We start from the raw sequence: 18420 nt of genomic DNA on the forward strand, positions 1-18420 counted from the left end.
TGATATTTGGCAATTTCAGTGTTGTGAGTCAAGGTGAGTTTGGTGTTACATTACTAGTCACCAGACAACCAGGAAGCCCTTAATTGGCAGCACAAATCCGAAGCTATTTTAGGAGATCAGTATGGGATTAGGAGCACCTTTTGAATCAAATGTGTGCATTGGTTCTTGCTCATTATGTCTACTTATGCTAAGTCTATTATGAATCACATTTTTGCTTACTGCACACTTTGAAAATAGCCCATTTATTACATATAATTCTTAACCTAAATGGGAAACATTAGTTTCTTCACACTCTAGAGAAAAGTTGGGGAAGTAAAATTATATACCACCAGTCAATCTGTCATTTTCATCTATATTATCACAATCTAATTAACCATCATTTCTGTTTTGCTGATGCTGTGTTCATCTCTACTACAGATAATCTTGAGGACATTTTTGCCTTGTCTAAACCATTAATTATGGTATGATGGTCAGGTTACCCAATTCCAGAATTAGGTGTAGGTTTGGTGCAAGAAGTAACTTGTTATAAATATTCTTTTTGTTTCCTTTTTCTTTTTTGTGTAATTAAGAGAGAGGTTGGGGAAGGAGGAAAGCATGAAATCAAGAGGTGATCAGAAAAAGTGGGTGAGTTAACGTATGTATTTTTAAAAATGTATTGCTCGTGTAAAACAATGAATTTCAAAAGAGAGAGAATGACCTAAAAATAGGAGTTTTAGGCCCAGTCCTAAATATATTTATTATTCTGGGCACTTCCCACTAAGTTTAGTGACATTAACTTCCACCCAAACATATGTAGTGGTTAAGCTGTGTCCAATTTGCAAAACACTTTGAATTTCATCTGAACCGGACCCTATATATGGTTGAGTATCTGGATGCACCTCTGTTTCTGTGGTTACTGTTCAGTTTGTTCAGCCTAAGGATGTGCTCAGAATGTCCGGAGTTGTAAGGGCATTTGCCTAGCTGATTAAAGAGAGGTAGCATGTTCTGCTGGGTGGGCAAGACAATAAACACTTCTTTATAGGAAAGCAAGGTGCCAAAGGTTTGGAAGAAAAGCATGGCAAGACTATTACAGAAGGAACTCTTTTTCTTTTTTTTAGACCCCACCATTTTTAATGACTATACATTCCATCTGTATCAGATGCTTGACACCCCAACTTCAGGTGCTCCTGGAAGACACTAATTTTTTGGATCTATTTCTATTATGGCTCTCAGCCTGGTTTTGAGACTGAAATTGGAATTGGACAGCGGGGCTTGCATCCTCATGCTGGATCTCTGATGGCCACACCGAGCTGTCAAAGGGACTCATGGGGAGGGGAGAGATTAGCATCCAGTCCACCAGGCAAATCCAATTCCCCACTCCTGGTTTATGAGACCCCTTAGGCTTCCACCTTGTCCCCAAGCTATTTAATATTTGCATTAAAGTTCTGGATAAGTTGTCCAGAGATTTGGAGTGTAGTGTCATAGAATCCAGAGAAAAGGGCAAAGCCCACCCCAAATAAACCCTCCAAGGAGGCCTTTGTCAAGCCCACTCCAGCTACTACCCATCTCTTGGGCTTCCTATTCCTTTGGTCCTCCCACTCACAGCCTTTTCTTAGTAACTGCGATGCATCTTCTGTTGCTCCTCTACTTCCTTCCTGAACCAAATAGGAAGCAAAGACACAGCTTATACCTCATTTCTCCCATTCATCTCCCAACCACCACCACCCAGGACCAATAGCACAGCTGCCTTTGTGATCCCCCCAGGGAAAACACATACATACACCGGGGGGGGGGGGACCTGACTTCTCCCTGCAAATGTTAGGAAGAGAACAAAGGGCAGGAGCGAGCCTAATGGGCACGTGGTGAGGAGGGATGTAGTGATGCTTGCAGGTGCCACAACAGAGGCTCTGATGGGGCTATATGGATGCAGACCCAGAGAATGAATCAGAAGAGGGACCACATTTGCAGAACACATGTAATCTCTCACCCAGCTAGGGCTGCACATGCACCATACATGTAAAGCACATTCCCACCCCCTCCAAGAATCCAGAGAACTGTAGTTCATTGAGGGTGCTGGGAACTGTAGCTCTGTGAGAGGCAAGCTACAGTTCTCAGGATTCACAAAGCTACAATTTGCAGCACCCTTAACTACAATGCCCAAGATGTGCTTTAAATATGTTCTGCATATTTGTTGTGTGCACCGCCTAGAAAGGTTTGTGCAGAAGTGCCTTCTGAGTGTACATGTTCCCTCTGTAAGATGGGGCATCAATCTGAAGAACCGGCGAGTTGGCCCAGGATATGGGTGCTCCTGAATTATGAATTATGGTGCTGGAGGATTGAATTATGGTGAATTGAATTATGGTGCTGGAGGAGACTCTTGAGAGTCCCATGGACTGCAAGAAGATCAAACCTATCCATTCTGAAGGAAATCAGCCCTGAGTGCTCACTGGAAGGACAGATCCTGAAGCTGAGGCTCCAAGACTTTGGCCACCTCATGAGAAGAGAAGACTCCCTGGAAAAGACCCTGATGTTGGGAAAGATGGAGGGCACAAGGAGAAGGGGACGACAGAGGACGAGATGGTTGGATAGTGTTGTCGAAGCTACCAGCATGAGTTTGACCAAACTGCGGGAGTCAGTGGAAGACAGAAGTGCCTGGCGTGCTCTGGTCCATGGGGTCACGAAGAGTCGGACACGACTCAACAACTAAACAACAACAAATAACAACATGGGGGCTCCTGAGGAATAATCACATGTGATCTGAAGGTGGGGTGATGGTGGTTAATTGCCTTCTCTCTGAGGCAGCTGGGTTCCACCCCTCAGAGAAGTGGGTCTGGTTTGGTTTAGCTCATTCCATGTGTGTTCCACCTCAGTGAGAAAAGACTTCCCTCAATAACCACAGACTTTCTGTGACATAATGATACTTGCTGCTAATAAGATGTTGGGCATTGCGTGAAACACAAATGACTGTGTGTGGGTTCGGCTTTGATCACTGCCCACTTGGAAGAGAGTTTAAATTCCATGCAGGAGACGGGTACATCCCAAAAAGTCTTCAGCAGCCGGGGAAAGAGCTTCAACAAAGCAGCAGGAAGACCAAGCCATTATTTCTTCTGAATTTGCCATACAACCACGTGGTAAGAATTCCTTGTAATGCCAAGGTTGAAATTTTCAATGTGAATAATGAAAGACGGTGGGGGAAAAACTCATTTCTGATTCTTTCATGCAGGTACCAATTTGAAATATGAAGATTGTAATTCTACTCCTTTCTCTTCTGGGGTTGGCAATCTCTTTACCAGTAAGTAGCTTTTAATCTACTCAAGCTTGGCTGTTTTGGTAAGACACATACATACCTAGCAAGCTACAGCAAGGTACACTTAATGCACGGCATAGCTCTGGGCTTCTAGCTGATAATGGTTCAACATGCTTCTCCCTAAATCCAAGCCTGCAGGGTCAGTGAAACTCACCATCCCACATGCAACTTGGCTCCCTCTGTGCTGCAATGCTTTCCCAAACAGGAGGCAACTTCATGCTCCAAATGTTGACGCTTAGGTGTGAAAATGTTCATTTTCAGACATTTTTTTTTTGTAATCGGCATTTGCACATACCAAATTTCAGCTGGTTGAAAGTAGTATTTTGTGGGTGTGTGTATCCTTATCTCCCTCCCCCCCCCCCATTTCCTAGGGAGAGACTTACAAATGTCTCAATTTCACACTGTGCTAGTAATCAGGGGACTGCAGTGGGCTATGCCTATGCTACAAGCTAGCTTTCTGAAAGTATTTTCAGCAGCGGGGGTATAATGTTTCTGGGGGCAGGCCTGTGAATGTCTTTCTTTTCAGCCTTTTTCTGCTAACTAGTCCCAGACTATGTGTATGCTTTCTGTGTGGCAAAATACCTTAACCACATGGGTTACAATTTATAACACACACACACACACACACACACACACACACACACACACACACACCCCAATTTGAAGGCAAGACATAGAAACGTCCTGCTTTCAGGGTTTTTTTTGCAGTAATTGGGGTATACTGAACTTTACGTGTGCCCATTTTCAGAGCTCTAGCTCACTGAGAAATACTCATTTTCATTTCTCAAGTGAGCCAAGCAGACAGTAAGGGGTATATGTGTACATTTTCAGAGAATGAGAAGATTTAGAAAGGTTTATATGCAGAGGAGAGATTGCCGGCTTGCTTAATTCAAGGGTAGGCATAACAACAACAACAACAATTTAAATAACTAACAGTTTGCTGCCCTTTCATGGTGTCCCAAATCAGCTGCCTGAGGTGGAAGGTTTCCTTTGTCTAAAGGCAGCTGCTTGCCTTTCATTGCTCATGTTAGTTTGCAAAGCACTACATGAATTGATTGTGCCATTTCCGTGTTTCCCAAATTTCTGATAGCTGACACACATTTGGCTTTTGAAAAATAATAATAATATGTAAATCCTGAATTAACATTAGGGACATGCATCGGTTTCAAAGGAAATTCTAAAAGCTTACTTTTATGTATGAGAAAGAGCTACCCACACACAGAAGTGCCCTCAACCTTGCTTTTTGAGGCATCTGTGTCCTGTATGAATCTTACCTGGAGTTGCATGTCTGGACTTTCCCAGAGATATTTGAAATACCGTAGTCAGCAGCAGTGTCTGGGCGAAAATTGGTGAAATGTCCGGGAAAATCCAGACATCTGGCAACCGATGTCGGCAGTGTGTCGTTTTTGCTGATTTCCCATAAAAAATAGTTCAGAAACGTTAATTTTGTTTGCGGTTTTGATAAAAAAAATCAACAACCTTTCTGTCCGCATTTTCATGGTTTGAAATATGGCAACCCTAGTCCTCCAAGGATAGATCATTCTGCTATGTGCCAGGTTCAAGCCCTGAATGTCTCCAGTTTAAAGCAGGACTGGGTAGCAGAGGTTGTGAATCCTCTACCAGAGGCCTTGGAGAGATTTTTAAACGCTTGGAAACAATACCCAAGAAAGAATAAGCAGTTCCGTGTATATTCCCTTAGAGTAACAATATTTACACATGTAAATACAACACTAAAAAGTTCATCAGCAGCTCAGTGCAGATGCACCTGGCAAACACAGAGTAGTGAATTTAATGTGCAAATTTATGCCATAAATATAATGCTGCAACTCACAAAGCTCTGCTGATGCTTGATCTCTGCCCATCTCATTGCGCAGAAAGATCTGCGCTCTGTTTCTGTAGACTTCCAAAACTTCATGCTATGACGCTGGGGAGATGTTGCTACCCTGATGCATTGCGGTAAACAGTGCACTGCCCAAGCAGTTGGTGCGACATGACCTATCAATCATAAGCATTCAGGAACTACTGCATTACCATTATTTCATTTTGAATAGGTTGCAATGATCCTAGAACATGAACTAGGTAATTGTTATAGGAAAAGCGAATGAAATGCAATGCCAGTGGCAGAGGAAGGGGGCGGTCCACCCTGGGTGTCGCCACTGGGGGGGGGGGACAAAATGCAGGGCGGCACTCACCGCGTGCCTGCAGCATGCCTGAGCCATGCGTCTCTCCTGGGAGTGACGTGGTGGCTTGTGCGCCTGCAGGCTCCTCACTGTCCCAAGTGGTCAGCCCGCTGCCTCCTCCTCAGCTGTTGGGCTGCTGAGTGGGAGGAGGCAGGCAGACTCCGGAGGCCCCATGGAGCATCCTGCCCCGGCTCGCTCTGCCCAGTGGGTGGCTGGCCCTGCTCTGAGCACAGGGCATGCGTGCCACCCCAGGCGCCCGATCAGCTTGCTCCACCGCTGTGCAACGCCAATCCATTTTGGTGTACTTCATCTGGAATGCATTTGCTTCCTCCTTAGGTGAACCAAATGGGCAGAATCCTTGCTACAAGCAACAGCAGAGAGGTAAGCAGTGTGCTTGTGTGCATGCTTTGTAATGTTAGGAAAGCGTCTTTTAAACTATATATTTCCTCGTCGCTTTTACAAGCTGGATAATTAGCTAGACAAATGCTTATCAAGATGGCAGTGATGCTGGAGACTGGCACAGATTCTTCCCCCTATATACATATTGTGAGTTGCTGGGTTCCCTTGGCAGCTCCTCAGCCTCAGCCTCCCCCCCCCCCAACTATTGGTTCTGGCCAAAGCAAAAGGCAGGGGAGGGCCTGTTTCTCAAGGACTGGCACTGTTCAGCGCTAAGCCAGAGTGTACTTTGGGGTGAATTTGAGGGCGAATGCTTAGTAGAGGAAGAGATGATCTCTGTGGGAATTAGACTGTAGTTCCTATTTGCAGAGTATGTGGAAGACACTCCTGGGTAATCTGACCCTTTCATTCTCTTTTCCCTCATATAAAAACGATGCAAGGCACTCTCGTTTAAAGTTAAAAGAATGCATAACTTTTACTTTGTGTAAAAGGAGTTTTATGTTTCCTTCAAATATTTGGCTTCTCTGATGTACTATCAGCTCTGGTGACAAATGTTCTATAAGGGCTGGTGAAGCTGTGGGTGTTATTGTGCCGTTTTTGTTCTTTTCTTCCTTTTGTACCAACCCGAACATCTCCTAAAAGTCTTCATCAAAACATTCTATTTTGTTTTACTGCTGTGGACATTTTGAATAGTTTTCAGTCGAAATAAACTGCCTCCCAAGCTTAAATACATGTGTGTATAGGAAAACATCCACAGTAGAAGGGAAAGTCAGCAAATTACTATATATCATAGTATATGAATAGTCTACATCACTTCTCCAATGATGAATAATTCAGATTTATCACTTGCAAGAAACTGTTCTGTAATTCAATCCTCAGATACTACGACTGATGCAAAGATACAAAGCCATGGGGAACAATCCGCAGCAAACACAGGTACTGTCATAACCTTAAAAGCAAAGTAATTGAGGTGCAAGAAGTTGGAAAAGAAAAATTAAGTTTCAACTGCATTGTTCTTGTGAATGTGACTTCTCAAGATAATCTTTAACTGCTGCAGAATTCAGTCATAAGTTTAGTTCTGTATTCCTGTATGCTGGCTTTACCACTGAATATTACCAACATTGAAATTTCAAGGCTAATTTGATGGCTCAGTAGAAGCATCCAGTTCAAATGGCAGTGGAACAAGAAATGGAGAACAGGGAGCTTGGAATGCCAACAATTCCTTGTCAGACAAGGCTGCCCCACTTCAAGTTGCTCAAAGCCCACTTTAAGCTTCTCCTAACTTAGATTTGGGCTTGGACAACACCTCTAATCTTTGCAGCTGGAGACTGAGTACAAGACCCACAATCCTCAGCTGCATATGGAAACCAAGGCTAGGTTCTGCTCAGTAAGGGAGGTGCAGAACTAATAAGGAGGGGAGTAATGGGGGAGGGTGTCTATATTCTGAGTTTTGCTAGCATTTATTGTGAGCATTTCAAGGTTTTTGAGTGCATGGTAGGAATGCTTCCAAAACCAGGTGGTTTTTTGAGACAAATAGGAGAGTGTCTGCACATGTTATAATCCAGGAGAACTAATGGAGTCTATTCTTGCCTCAAAGGGACATTTGGCACCACTACTCAAATAGACTTCTGTCAGTATCCTTAACTCTGAGCCTCTTGCGCTTTCTCTACTTTATGGGACTTCCTCCCAATCTTCAGCATCCCCAGTAAAGCTATTTCTGTCCCTAGAAGCTGATGTGTGGTTTTAACCCCAGCGAAACTGACAGCATTGCTGTCCTTCACAGACCCACAGATACTGAATTGCAAACATTCTGATACACTTCCCACCCAAATATGATAGATGGTAGACCATAGACGATAGATAGATAGATGATAGATAGATAGATGATAGATAGATAGATAGATAGATAGATAGATAGATAGATATAGATAGATGATAGATACTGTAGATGATAGGTAGTAATAGCTTGCTCTTCACCAAATGGTCCAGGGAAAGTTACAAAAATATCACAAATAAAACAAGTGCAATTTATAGTAAAATCATAAAAGACCACAAAACTAACCGATAACAAAGTTAACAAAACAGGAGCCCAGAACAGCAATGGATAGGAAGGAAAGAGTAAGGAAGACATATACTCAACCAAAGGCAATCCATACTGGATCTTCCAATAGGTAACAGTTGCTAACTAGTACAACCTCAGTGCAATATAGAATTAATTTCATCATTAGAAAGAGGAAATCTTGGAGCAGTAGCAACACTTTGGGAGAGCTTTTCTTTATTTCAAACAGAGGCCATCTCTCTTTAAGAACTGAAGCAATAAGCAAACATAAACCTGATCCTTAAAATAAAATAAAATAAAAATAACGTTCAAATTGCATACTTCATCCTTAATTTGTGTTCCCTCCTTGATGGTAGCAAAGGCCAAGATTGGGGCCTGGAATGCCTCCAGCAAAGCTGGTTCCAGATCAGAATCCATCAGTAAACCAGGTGCCCAATGAGGTAAGCTGGAAAGAATTCATCTCACAAGTCAGTGTTGTGTAATGCGTTTCCATGGTAGTGGGTACTGCTATTTTAGAAGTGCAGACAGAGAAATCTATGCCAGCTGCTCGACTCCAAATTGCAGGCCTTCTGGCTCATGGGGGAATGACCCAGTGGAACTGGTCTGGCTAGGTCCATTAAACAAGATGCTGTAGGTGGGCTGAAAGCAAGGAGCTTAGAAGTCCCAGGCCTTATGGTTCGAGGGCAAAAATGAGAAAAGTTTGCAGCAGGCAGATCTGATATAATGGCTCACATTCTAGAGGGAGTCTGGTGCCTGACTGCCTTTGCAGATGAGGCTTCTGTTACTGTTATGGAAGACTGCATATACATCTGTTCTGTGTGGTTCAAGACAAAGAGATCTGGGCGCTGAATGGGAAGACATTTCTCTCTTACCGCTGGTGTTATTTGTGCTACTAAACTGACTGTGCAGAAAGGAAGTGAGGTGGTTAGAAATACATTTTCTTAAGCCCAAGTAAGTGGTTCCATCTAGGTCCCTCTGTACTGCACATGAAGGGGTCAGTCTATGGACTGGAGAGAATAATGATGATTCTGGGTCTGTGGCAATACTAGTTCACATTCCTGCAGCAGCAAGTGTAGGACAGGTGGGTCAATCCTATTCAGAATCAGAACTGGGACTAATGGACCTCAAGAGTCCAAATTGCTCTTGGTCTTGTGTGTTTCAGAGCTAAATACCCTTGTTTTGAAGTCATTTCCTTAGTCTCATCTATTTCCACTGGACCTACTTCTGAATAACTGTGTTTGGGATTACATACAAAGTCTTTTCACCACAGCTGACTGTGGCTCAGATTTCAACTAAGAATATGGGAGATAAATTTTGCATATCTCACGCCCAATATCTTGATTCAAACTATGCTTATCCATATTAGAAGAGTTTGGATTTGATATCCCGCTTTATCACTACCTGAAGGAGTCTCAAAGCAGCTAACATTCTCCTTTCCCTTCCTCCCCCACAACAAACACTCTGTGAGGTGAGTGGGGCTGAGAGACTTCAAAGAAGTGTGACTGGCCCAAGGTCACCCAGCAGCTGCATGTGGAGGAGTGGAGACGCGAACCCGGTTCACCAGATTACGAGACTACCGCTCTTGACCACTACACCACACTGGTGTATTTACTTTGGCTAAAATTCTATACACAATGGGGTTAACTCCTATTGAATTCTGAGTGGACTGCACTGTCCATCTGTTCCAGCGTAACCAACTTTCCAGGTTATATTTATTAAATGCATGTTGATCAATGTGATTCTTTGTCACCCTTTAGCAGGTTGCTCCACTTGAATGGACGTTTGCAAATTTCCCAGTTACTTCCAATTTCCCACAAAACCCATCAGAGCTGGGAGGGCCAAACATGCAAGTAAGGAAGCTTCTTAAAGGGTTATGTGCCATCTTAAAAGCAGATCATAAATGCATTGTGCTTTTCTAACTTGTAACAGAGATTTGAGTATTATTTTATTTTATTTCTCCATATAGTCCATGAATTACTTTATTTCAGCATATAGTCCAGATACTGTTCAACTCCAGCTCCCACCATCCCTGACCATAGGCTATGCTTACTGGGGCTGATGCAACATTTGGAGCTCCCCCTCCTATTACCTTCTTCTAGAACCTTGTTTTACCTTTTCCAGTGTTTTTAAATAAAACTGAAGGATACATTGGCCTGGTTGACACATCACAATGAGCCAACCATGGCTAAGCACATGTGTGTTGAGGTCTCAGCCACTTCATTCCATTCTCCTGTTGTGCTGAGCTAAGCCATGGTTTGGCTTAAGATGTCTTCTGAACCTGAGCTCATGATATAGCTCTCCCAGACTCTCTCCACAAGCCATAAACCACAGGACAAACCTTAAAGCTCATAGTTAGTCTGTAGAGGGCTAAACCACAAGCCCATGTTTAGATGACATGATAAGCCAAGCTATGGTTTATTTGCAGTGCAGTGCAGCTCAGCAGCAAAACAACTGTAGAGGAGAATATCAGCAGCAGGAGTCCCCATGTTAGTACAGTCATGCTAGGCCATGGTTTCACTTAACGTGGTATGTGAAAGAGGCCATCAGTTCTTCACTGTTGGGAAACATTCAATGTGAAGTCACTCAACAGTAAGTTTTAAAAATGAGATTTCAAATGGTTTGATCTTTAAGGGCTAACCTAAATATTCTAGAGCTGCTATTATTGATTTGAATGATTTCTCCTATTCCGCAGCCAAGAAAAGTTCCCAGAGCAGCAAACACTGCTCTGTTGCATCATCTGATATCCAGAATACTCCTTGAACATTAGAATACAAAGTAATATTCTGCCTAGCAAATGTATTATATACAATGACTTTCAATGTTTTTGCATAAATCACTTTAAAAAACCTCAGTCATTTTTGTGTTACAGAACTTTCCTGGCTATAATGTACTACCATTCACCCAGATGCTCCCAATGGACCTTAATTCTGTAAGTTATTTTTCTTCCTAAGCATGCCATGTTCTATATTTGGTTTCATCACTGCAAGATTATTATTTTTTTAACAAAAAGAAATTGAAGAAATCATTCTGGTTTTGCTCTATAGGAAGTTTTGTTACATCTGAAGGTGTTCTGATGCAAGAAGACACCATTATTGCTGCTCCTATTACAGAACTTCTATTTATCTAAAAGAGTCAAAATATAACGTCATAAGCACGATGTGCCCCAATTTTTCTGGTACATCTCTCTTTCAAGCCACTGTCAATGACTTCCTTTTCTTTTTTGAATGGTTAAAGTTGTTGCTCTTTGGGGTTCTAAGAAATACACACACACACACACACACACACACACACAGGAAAATAATATCTCCCAACCCTGTAGCAGCAGGTGCTGTTGCTTACAAAGAGGGGGAGGGGCAAGGTGCCAGAGACCTGGGTGAAGTGCGAATGGGCCAGATGAGCCAATCCGGTGCTCCCACAACCTCCCCACTGCTGTCCCAATAAGCGGCAGTGAGTCATCTGCCAGGAAACTAGTGTGCTGGCTCTGCCCACCCACTGACCTCATGGTCAGATTCAAGCTGGAATGAAATTTCTCTGAAAACAATTTTCTGATAAATGTTGTGAATTTTTCTTTCTTTCTTTCTTGAACTGTACTGAACTGCTGGAGAATGTATTTTGAGGGAAAACAGTCCTAATCCAGAATGTAGTTTCTATCAGTTTCCTGCTTGAGCAGCAACCCCCACCCAGCTGCTTTTTGTTTTGTTTTTTAAATTAATATTTATTACTTTTCCAACAATTTAAACACTACAAAAACGATACAATACAATGCAATACAATACAAAAACACTACATAACATTGACACATTAAACACATTAAACTAACAAAACAAAACAAAAACAGTTTAAAATAAATCAAACAATTTCAATATCTTATCTTTCATTCACTTATTTCCACGACCTCCTCACACCTCCCTTTTTGTATTCCACTTCTGTTAATTGTTTCAGCAATTCCTTTCCATCTTCCTCTGTTTTCTATCCTATAATTATCTTAACACATTCTAACCTTATTTTTTCCTTTAATACTCTATTAATCTATTTATACTTAATTCCTTATAACATTTCTACTAAAGCCATATAATTTCATTCCAACATTTTTCTAACATTCATTAATTTTACAGTATTTCTGTAAATAGTCTTTAAACTTTTTCCAGTCTTCTTCCACCAACTCTTCTCCCTGGTCTCGGATTCTGCCAGTCATTTCCGCCAATTCCATATAGTCCATCAACTTCATCTGCCATTCTTCCCGGGTGGGTAAATCTTGTGTCTTCCAATACTTCGCGATGAGTATTCTTGCTGCTGTTGTTGCATACATAAAAAAGGTTCTATCCTTCTTTGGCACCAATTGGCCGACCATGCCCAGGAGAAAGGCCTCTGGTTTCTTCAGGAAGGTATATTTAAGTACCTTTTTCATTTCATTATAAATCATCTCCCAGTATGTCTTAATCCTTGGGCATGTCCACCAAAGGTGAAAGAATGTACCTTCAGTCTCATTACATTTCCAACATTTATTGTCGGGCAAATGGTAAATTTTTGCAAGCTTGACAGGTGTCATGTACCACCTATAAATCATTTTCATTAAATTTTCTCTTAAGGCATTACATGCCGTGAATTTCATACCTGTGGTCCATAACTGTTCCCAGTCAGCCATCATTATATTATGTCCAACATCTTGTGCCCATTTAATCATAGCTGATTTCACCGTTTCATCCTGAGTGTTCCATTTCAACAGCAAGTTATACATTCTTGACAAATTCTTGATTTTTGGATCTAACAGTTCTGTTTCCAATTTTGATTTTTCCACCTGGAAACCAACTTTTTTGTCCAAATTGTATGCCTCCATTATTTGGTAATAATGGAGCCAATCTCGCACTTTATTTTTCAATTTTTATTTTTCAATTTTTAAAAACTCTGCAATTTTAGTCTGTCTCCATCTTGTTCCAGAATTTCCCAATATTTTGGCCATTTGGCCTCCATATTGAGTTTTTTCTGTGCCTTCGCTTCTATTGGTGACAACCATCTTGGGGTTTTCTTTTCTAGCAAATCTTTGTATCTTATCCAAACATTAAACAATGCTTTTCTATTTGCCCCCAAATAGCAGCTGAGAGGAGAGGGAATTTTCAGCAGGAACCTTGCATAGGTTGCCTGTCTAAAACGCGACCCCATGTCTTCAAAGTCAAAGCACACTTTTAAAAATGCTGCAGATAAAGTAAAATGGTGTTTGGCCCTGTGTGCCCCCCTTTAGCAGGCAAGTGGAAGAGGATCTATGGATCACCAGAGGCACAGGTGCAACAGAACAACCAAAGGGCTTCCAACGTCTGCTCCTCAAACTGACACCTTCTTCTCAGAGGTTTCTGTCTGCTGTAGTTCCCTCTTCCAAACTGTGTTTGGTGCTGTGAGTAAAAAAGCTGGTGCCCAATTCTCAGGCCTTCAGGTTGAGGTCACACACTCATACCCTCCAACATTTCTCCAATAAAAATAGGAACATCCTATTCCATAATATTAATTTCGTTCATTATACCTCGCCCATCTGACTGGGTTGCCCCAGCCACTCTGGGGCAGCTTCTAACATACATAAAAACATAACAAAACATTAAACACTTTTAAAAAAAACCTTCCCTATACAAGGCTGCTTTCAGGTGTCTTCTAAAGGTTGTATTTTTACATATCTCCTTGGCTTGGATAACTCCTTATTTTGCTGATGAAAATAGGGATGTCCTAAGGAAAAGTGGGACATTCTGGGATCAAATCAGAAACTGGGTTGGCTTCTATAAATACAGGACTGTCCCTGGAAAATAGGGACACTTGGAAGGTCTGCACGCTGCCTGTCAAATGATGCAAACAACGACATTCTTCAAACTGACTCAACATTGTCTTGGCAACATTGTGGCTGCCCTGCTTACCCATCATGAGCTGGCCTGGGCTGAAGGCTGAAGGCCTCTGCTATGACAACAAAGCTCATGTCCCTGTCATCTGCTGTGTTTGGAATTAAAATATTTATGGTTCTGAGAAATTTTAATCAGATTTTACATAATTGATTTCAAATGGAGCATTTCTTCTCTTTCTGTATTTGTCCCTGATAGTTTCAAACCCTTATTTCTTTTCACATAGCTTGCTATCCTGTTGGGGGCATTGACACTTCCTCAGACGCTGCCTGTAGCGGGCGTTGGAACAACTATGCCACAACAGCTGCTGCCACCCCAATCGGTAAGTATTTTATAGCACTTTGAGGCTGCAATCTCATACCTGATTTGTTGTTTGGTCATTTAGTCGTGTCCGACTCTTCGTGACCCCATGGACCAGAGCACGCCAGGTGCTCCCGTCTTCTACTGGCTCCCCCAGTTTGGTCAAACTCGTGTTAGTAGTTTCGAGAACACTGTCCCACCATCTCATCCTCTGTCGTCCCCTTCTCCTTGTGCCCTCCATCTTTCCCAACATCAGGGTCTTTTCCAGGGAGTCTTCTCTTCTCATGAGGTGGCCAAAGTATTGGAGCCTCAGCTTCAGGATCTGTCCTTCCAGTGAGCACTCAGGGGTGATTTCCTGAAGAATGGATAGGTTTGATCTTCTTGCAGCAGCATAATTCAAAAGCATTAATTCTTCGGCGATCAGCCTTCTTTATGGTCCAGTTCTCACTTCCATATATCACTACTGGGAAAACCATAGCTCTGATTACCTGGCAGTAAATCCCACTGAACTCCGAGCATGCACTTACAGGATGGCACTGTAAACATACTAATGGTGCAAGTCTATATAAGTCTGCTCCAAAGTGAGCAAAGGTTGGCGGCTAATAGTGTCTACACTATTCACCCTTCGCCATTTGGGAATTTATGTTGGTGCTAGTGAAGAGATACTGGTGCAACACTAGAAAAACAGCACTCACCCTTCTAGATAAGACAGCTAGAGATTGGAAACTGGAATGCAAATGAGAATAATGTCCCAATAACTTCTGTGATTACTTGTAGCTTTGTAAGGGGCAATCTACGGCTTCCAGGATCATTGGGTCCGCTTTAAAAGTATGGTGCTTATTTTAAATTTGTCAAGGAGGTGCCAATTATGACAACTTTTCTTGCAGATGCTTCCAATTATAGTTGCGCAAATGGGGCCACAGGTAAGAAGTTAGACAAAATTATTTTAATAATAATAATAATATTTATACCCCATCCATCGGGCATCCACTCTGAATCTCTTGGGCTCTCGAAATATAGTTGTCCCTTTCTTTTTTTCTTTTTGCCTGAAAAATGAGGGGTGAACGCCTGTCAGATATTACTGAGCTACAGTTCCCATCATTGCGGACCACTGGCAATGCTTGCTGGTGCCGATGGGAGTTGTAGTCCAACAACATCTGAAGTGCCACAGGGTCCCCATCACTGCCCTGTTCTCTCATTGCACCTAGTTAGCAGTTGGGTGAGGGAAAGGAGTGACCTCACATTCCCTGCCATATCCACTCTCCACGTGCTGGTGGAAGGTCTGGTGAACCTGTACTACACATATAGGCTCCCTGCATGATTTAGCTCCCCCATGGCCTGGCAGGGGGGGCTAATGGCCATGGCCTCGCTTTCCTTGCCCACCCTCCAACATTTCACTGGGAAAAATAGGGATGTCCGATGCTGTTTTTCTAGAAAAAGAGGAGCCGGAACGCACCATGAACACCTCCCTCATTCTCCTAGAATCTGACATTATTGTTAATTGCGTGAGGGAATATGGCTCTAGCTTATTACAGATGCTCATTCTCATAGCAAGGGGAGATGTAGCTTAGTCACAGAGCATTTTCCTCGCAAGCAGAGGGCTGCATGTTCATTCCCCCAGCATCTCTTGGTAGGGTTGGGAAAGATACAAAATACTGAGCTCAACAGTCTGGCTCAATGTGAGGCCGCTTCCTTCCCACGTTTTGCTCTCGAGAGAAACACACAAGTGGAAAGCATGGGGATTATTTCTCTGTCCTGGATCTGGCAGGGTGTTTTAATTCCAATGAAACCTGCACAGAATCACACACAGGCAGATAAGATACCAGATGGCGTAGATGCGTGCTAAACAGCTAGGAACTGGTGGTGTTGCATAGTGGCTACGTTTGTTGACAGACCGAGCTGTGAACAAGGAAGTCCATTTTGTACGTTGCCTCTGCCATATAGTAGTTTGCCTCTTAAGACTACTAGGCTACTATTACTACCAATACTACCCAGTTTGCATTGAATTCAAATAGACGTGTGTGTGTGTGTAAGTGTGTAAGTGAGTACGTGCGCACACACACACACACACACATACACACACACACACCATTTCTATTGTTTTTATATACTGAATCGTTTCATATCTGTTATTAGCATATTGTAAATTTCTTTTGGGATGCCTCATGGCAAACTACTCCTAAATGAAATAAACAACAACCACAAAGCCTGCTGGTGTTAGTATGTTGTGTACCTTCTTAAAGATATCATTTAAAAATATACAAAAATATTTCTGCAAATTTAGCTTTTACTTATCTCACCCCTCTCCTTTCTGGGGATCTAGGGTGCAGTGCTCAGTTCTGAAGAAATGGTAAGTAGCTCACTCCTTAATTTCTTATATTCATTTCTCAAAATAGTTGGTCAGCAATCACCACTGAGCTGTTTCAAGCCCACCCTGTTAGTGTGGCCCCCTTACTTCTGTGGCCTCCACTACATAAGAGAACAATGAAGCACCCATTCCGAGATCCTGTGTCAAGGAGGGGGAGGGTATGTCAGAATTTAGTCTTGGTTTCAGGACTCAGTATCCCTGAGTATTTTAGTTTTAGTTTTGAATGTGAGGAAGCCTTTAGTCAAGGTATATGAAAACTCTGGGCTAAGGGCCAAAACTGGACACCTTGGAACTCTCCCCTGGCCTCCCCTCTATCCCCACCTGATGATGCTCTAGGTACAACACACCCTAGCCAGCTTCCTGGTGTGGGTTTGTGCGACTACCCTCTCTGGCCACACCCTCACACTCTGGCCTCGCCCTCTTTTGGCTCTGACCACACCCACAGCTGGAATGCAAAGGGGCTTCTGTTAGTTTGATCTGGCCCAATAATAACTAATAAGGATTGATGTGTGGGTAGGCTTGCCAAAACAAAAAAGGTTCATGTGCGTGACAGTACACCCGTCACCGAATCCAGCTTTTCTTGGAGCAGAATTTGGTATTCTCCCATCTCACCATGGGGTTTAGGGAGATGCAGAAGTTCCAGCTCAAGCACTGTGGATAAGGAGGCGCACTACATTTCTCCTCCTCCTCCTTCCTCTCTCTCTCTAATGTCCAAAGATGTTGGACATTAATGTGTCTGTGATGTTAATGTTACTCGTCAGACATCCTGACAAGTTTTCTATTGCTTTTCTTCTCCCTTTGTAGCCACCACAGTCGCAGATCGTTGGGGTTCTAGTCCCTGGAGGAGGATTCTTCCCTTTGGGCCAGGCCCTTCCTGAAGGTCAAGAAGATCTTCTTCCAGCAAACCAGGCTGGTTCTAATCAGGGCAACCTACCATTTCCAGAGGGCACAGCAGCAGCCATCCAGAAGATTTCTCCAACAGCAAGTGATGGTCTGAGCGAGGTTGCAAGTGGGTTATACCCAACTCCCTCAGGCTTCAGACAGCCAGGCCCTGTGACGAATGGTGTGTTTGCCGAACCAACTGCTGGCATGAATATGGAGCCGAGTGAACTCCGGGAACCGCCTACTTCTCTCGTAAGACTTGATAAGGACAATAATGGGAAGCAGCAGCACAATCTGTCTCGGTCACATGTGAGAGGAGACAGCTACGTGCCATTAAGCACTGTGGCGAGTAAGCCACTGAAAGAACCATAAAGGGAGACCTTTCAATTATCATGTCTTCTGTGTATTGTATATCATATGCAGATGCTAACATGTGTGTGGTAACTGAGTTGAAATTTGGGCTAGGAGTGGTTGGAGGACTTTTTGTTTTTTGAAAAAATAATAATCATTATGGATTGTATCTAACATTAATCCTGCTTAGAGGAGACCCAATGACATTAATGGACACGAGTAACTTAGGCCCCTCAACTTTAGTGGGTCTTAGTTGGATACAGCCTTACTAGTTGGAAAATTTGGAAATTCCCATTCCAGAAAGGGAAATACTCTTTTAGCAGCCTTATAACAATGCTTAGCAGCTTTTAATTCCGGCTCTAGATCTTAATGACGAGGGGTTGAGTTGGGTGATAAATATTTTAAGAAAGATTATCGTGAGATTCTTTTTATTTAGTTTCATGCCTCTTTACAGTGAGATCCTTTTTCATAAAGATTCTCTCTTATATACAGGGAGGAATCTTCACATGCAGAAGTTCCATTTAGGGAGGGCAACCAGAATCTCCCTTTTCCAGACACTGTGCAATAATTCATTGGAAGCATAGATCCGTAGCCTGCAAACAAGTTCCATATACTGAGCGGCTATTGTGATAAATGATTAATGGCCAAATTACACATGTGGGCAAAAGACCTGAGTTTTTAAACACAGGAACTGCCCAAATCACATGTAAAAGGGTGCC

The 18420-nt window shown here is 42.7% G+C and overlaps 1 protein-coding gene across 3 annotated transcripts; it reads left to right on the forward strand.

Moving 5' to 3' along the window:
- Positions 1–577: 577 nt before the first annotated feature.
- Positions 578–17740, forward strand: AMTN (amelotin). 3 transcript variants are annotated; one of them, XM_080987516.1, is made up of 11 exons: positions 578–634; positions 3203–3271; positions 5803–5847; positions 6742–6798; positions 8278–8361; positions 9679–9771; positions 10791–10850; positions 14027–14122; positions 14988–15023; positions 16424–16450; positions 17273–17740. In XM_080987516.1, the coding sequence occupies exons 2-11, from the start codon at positions 3218–3220 to the stop codon at positions 17720–17722; spliced, it is 1002 nt and encodes a 333-aa protein (XP_080843642.1). In that variant the 5' UTR covers positions 578–634; positions 3203–3217; the 3' UTR covers positions 17723–17740. The 3 variants fall into 3 exon arrangements, with proteins under 3 accessions (XP_080843642.1, XP_080843641.1, XP_080843643.1); XM_080987515.1 differs by lacking the exon at positions 578–634 and adding an exon at positions 3014–3110; XM_080987517.1 differs by lacking the exon at positions 578–634 and adding an exon at positions 3014–3110 and having other exon boundaries at positions 9682–9771.
- The last annotated feature ends 680 nt before the right edge of the window (positions 17741–18420 follow it).

This window comes from Podarcis pityusensis, assembly GCF_964106645.2.
Source record: "Podarcis pityusensis genome assembly, chromosome: 17".
Lineage (NCBI taxonomy): Eukaryota > Metazoa > Chordata > Lepidosauria > Squamata > Lacertidae > Podarcis > Podarcis pityusensis.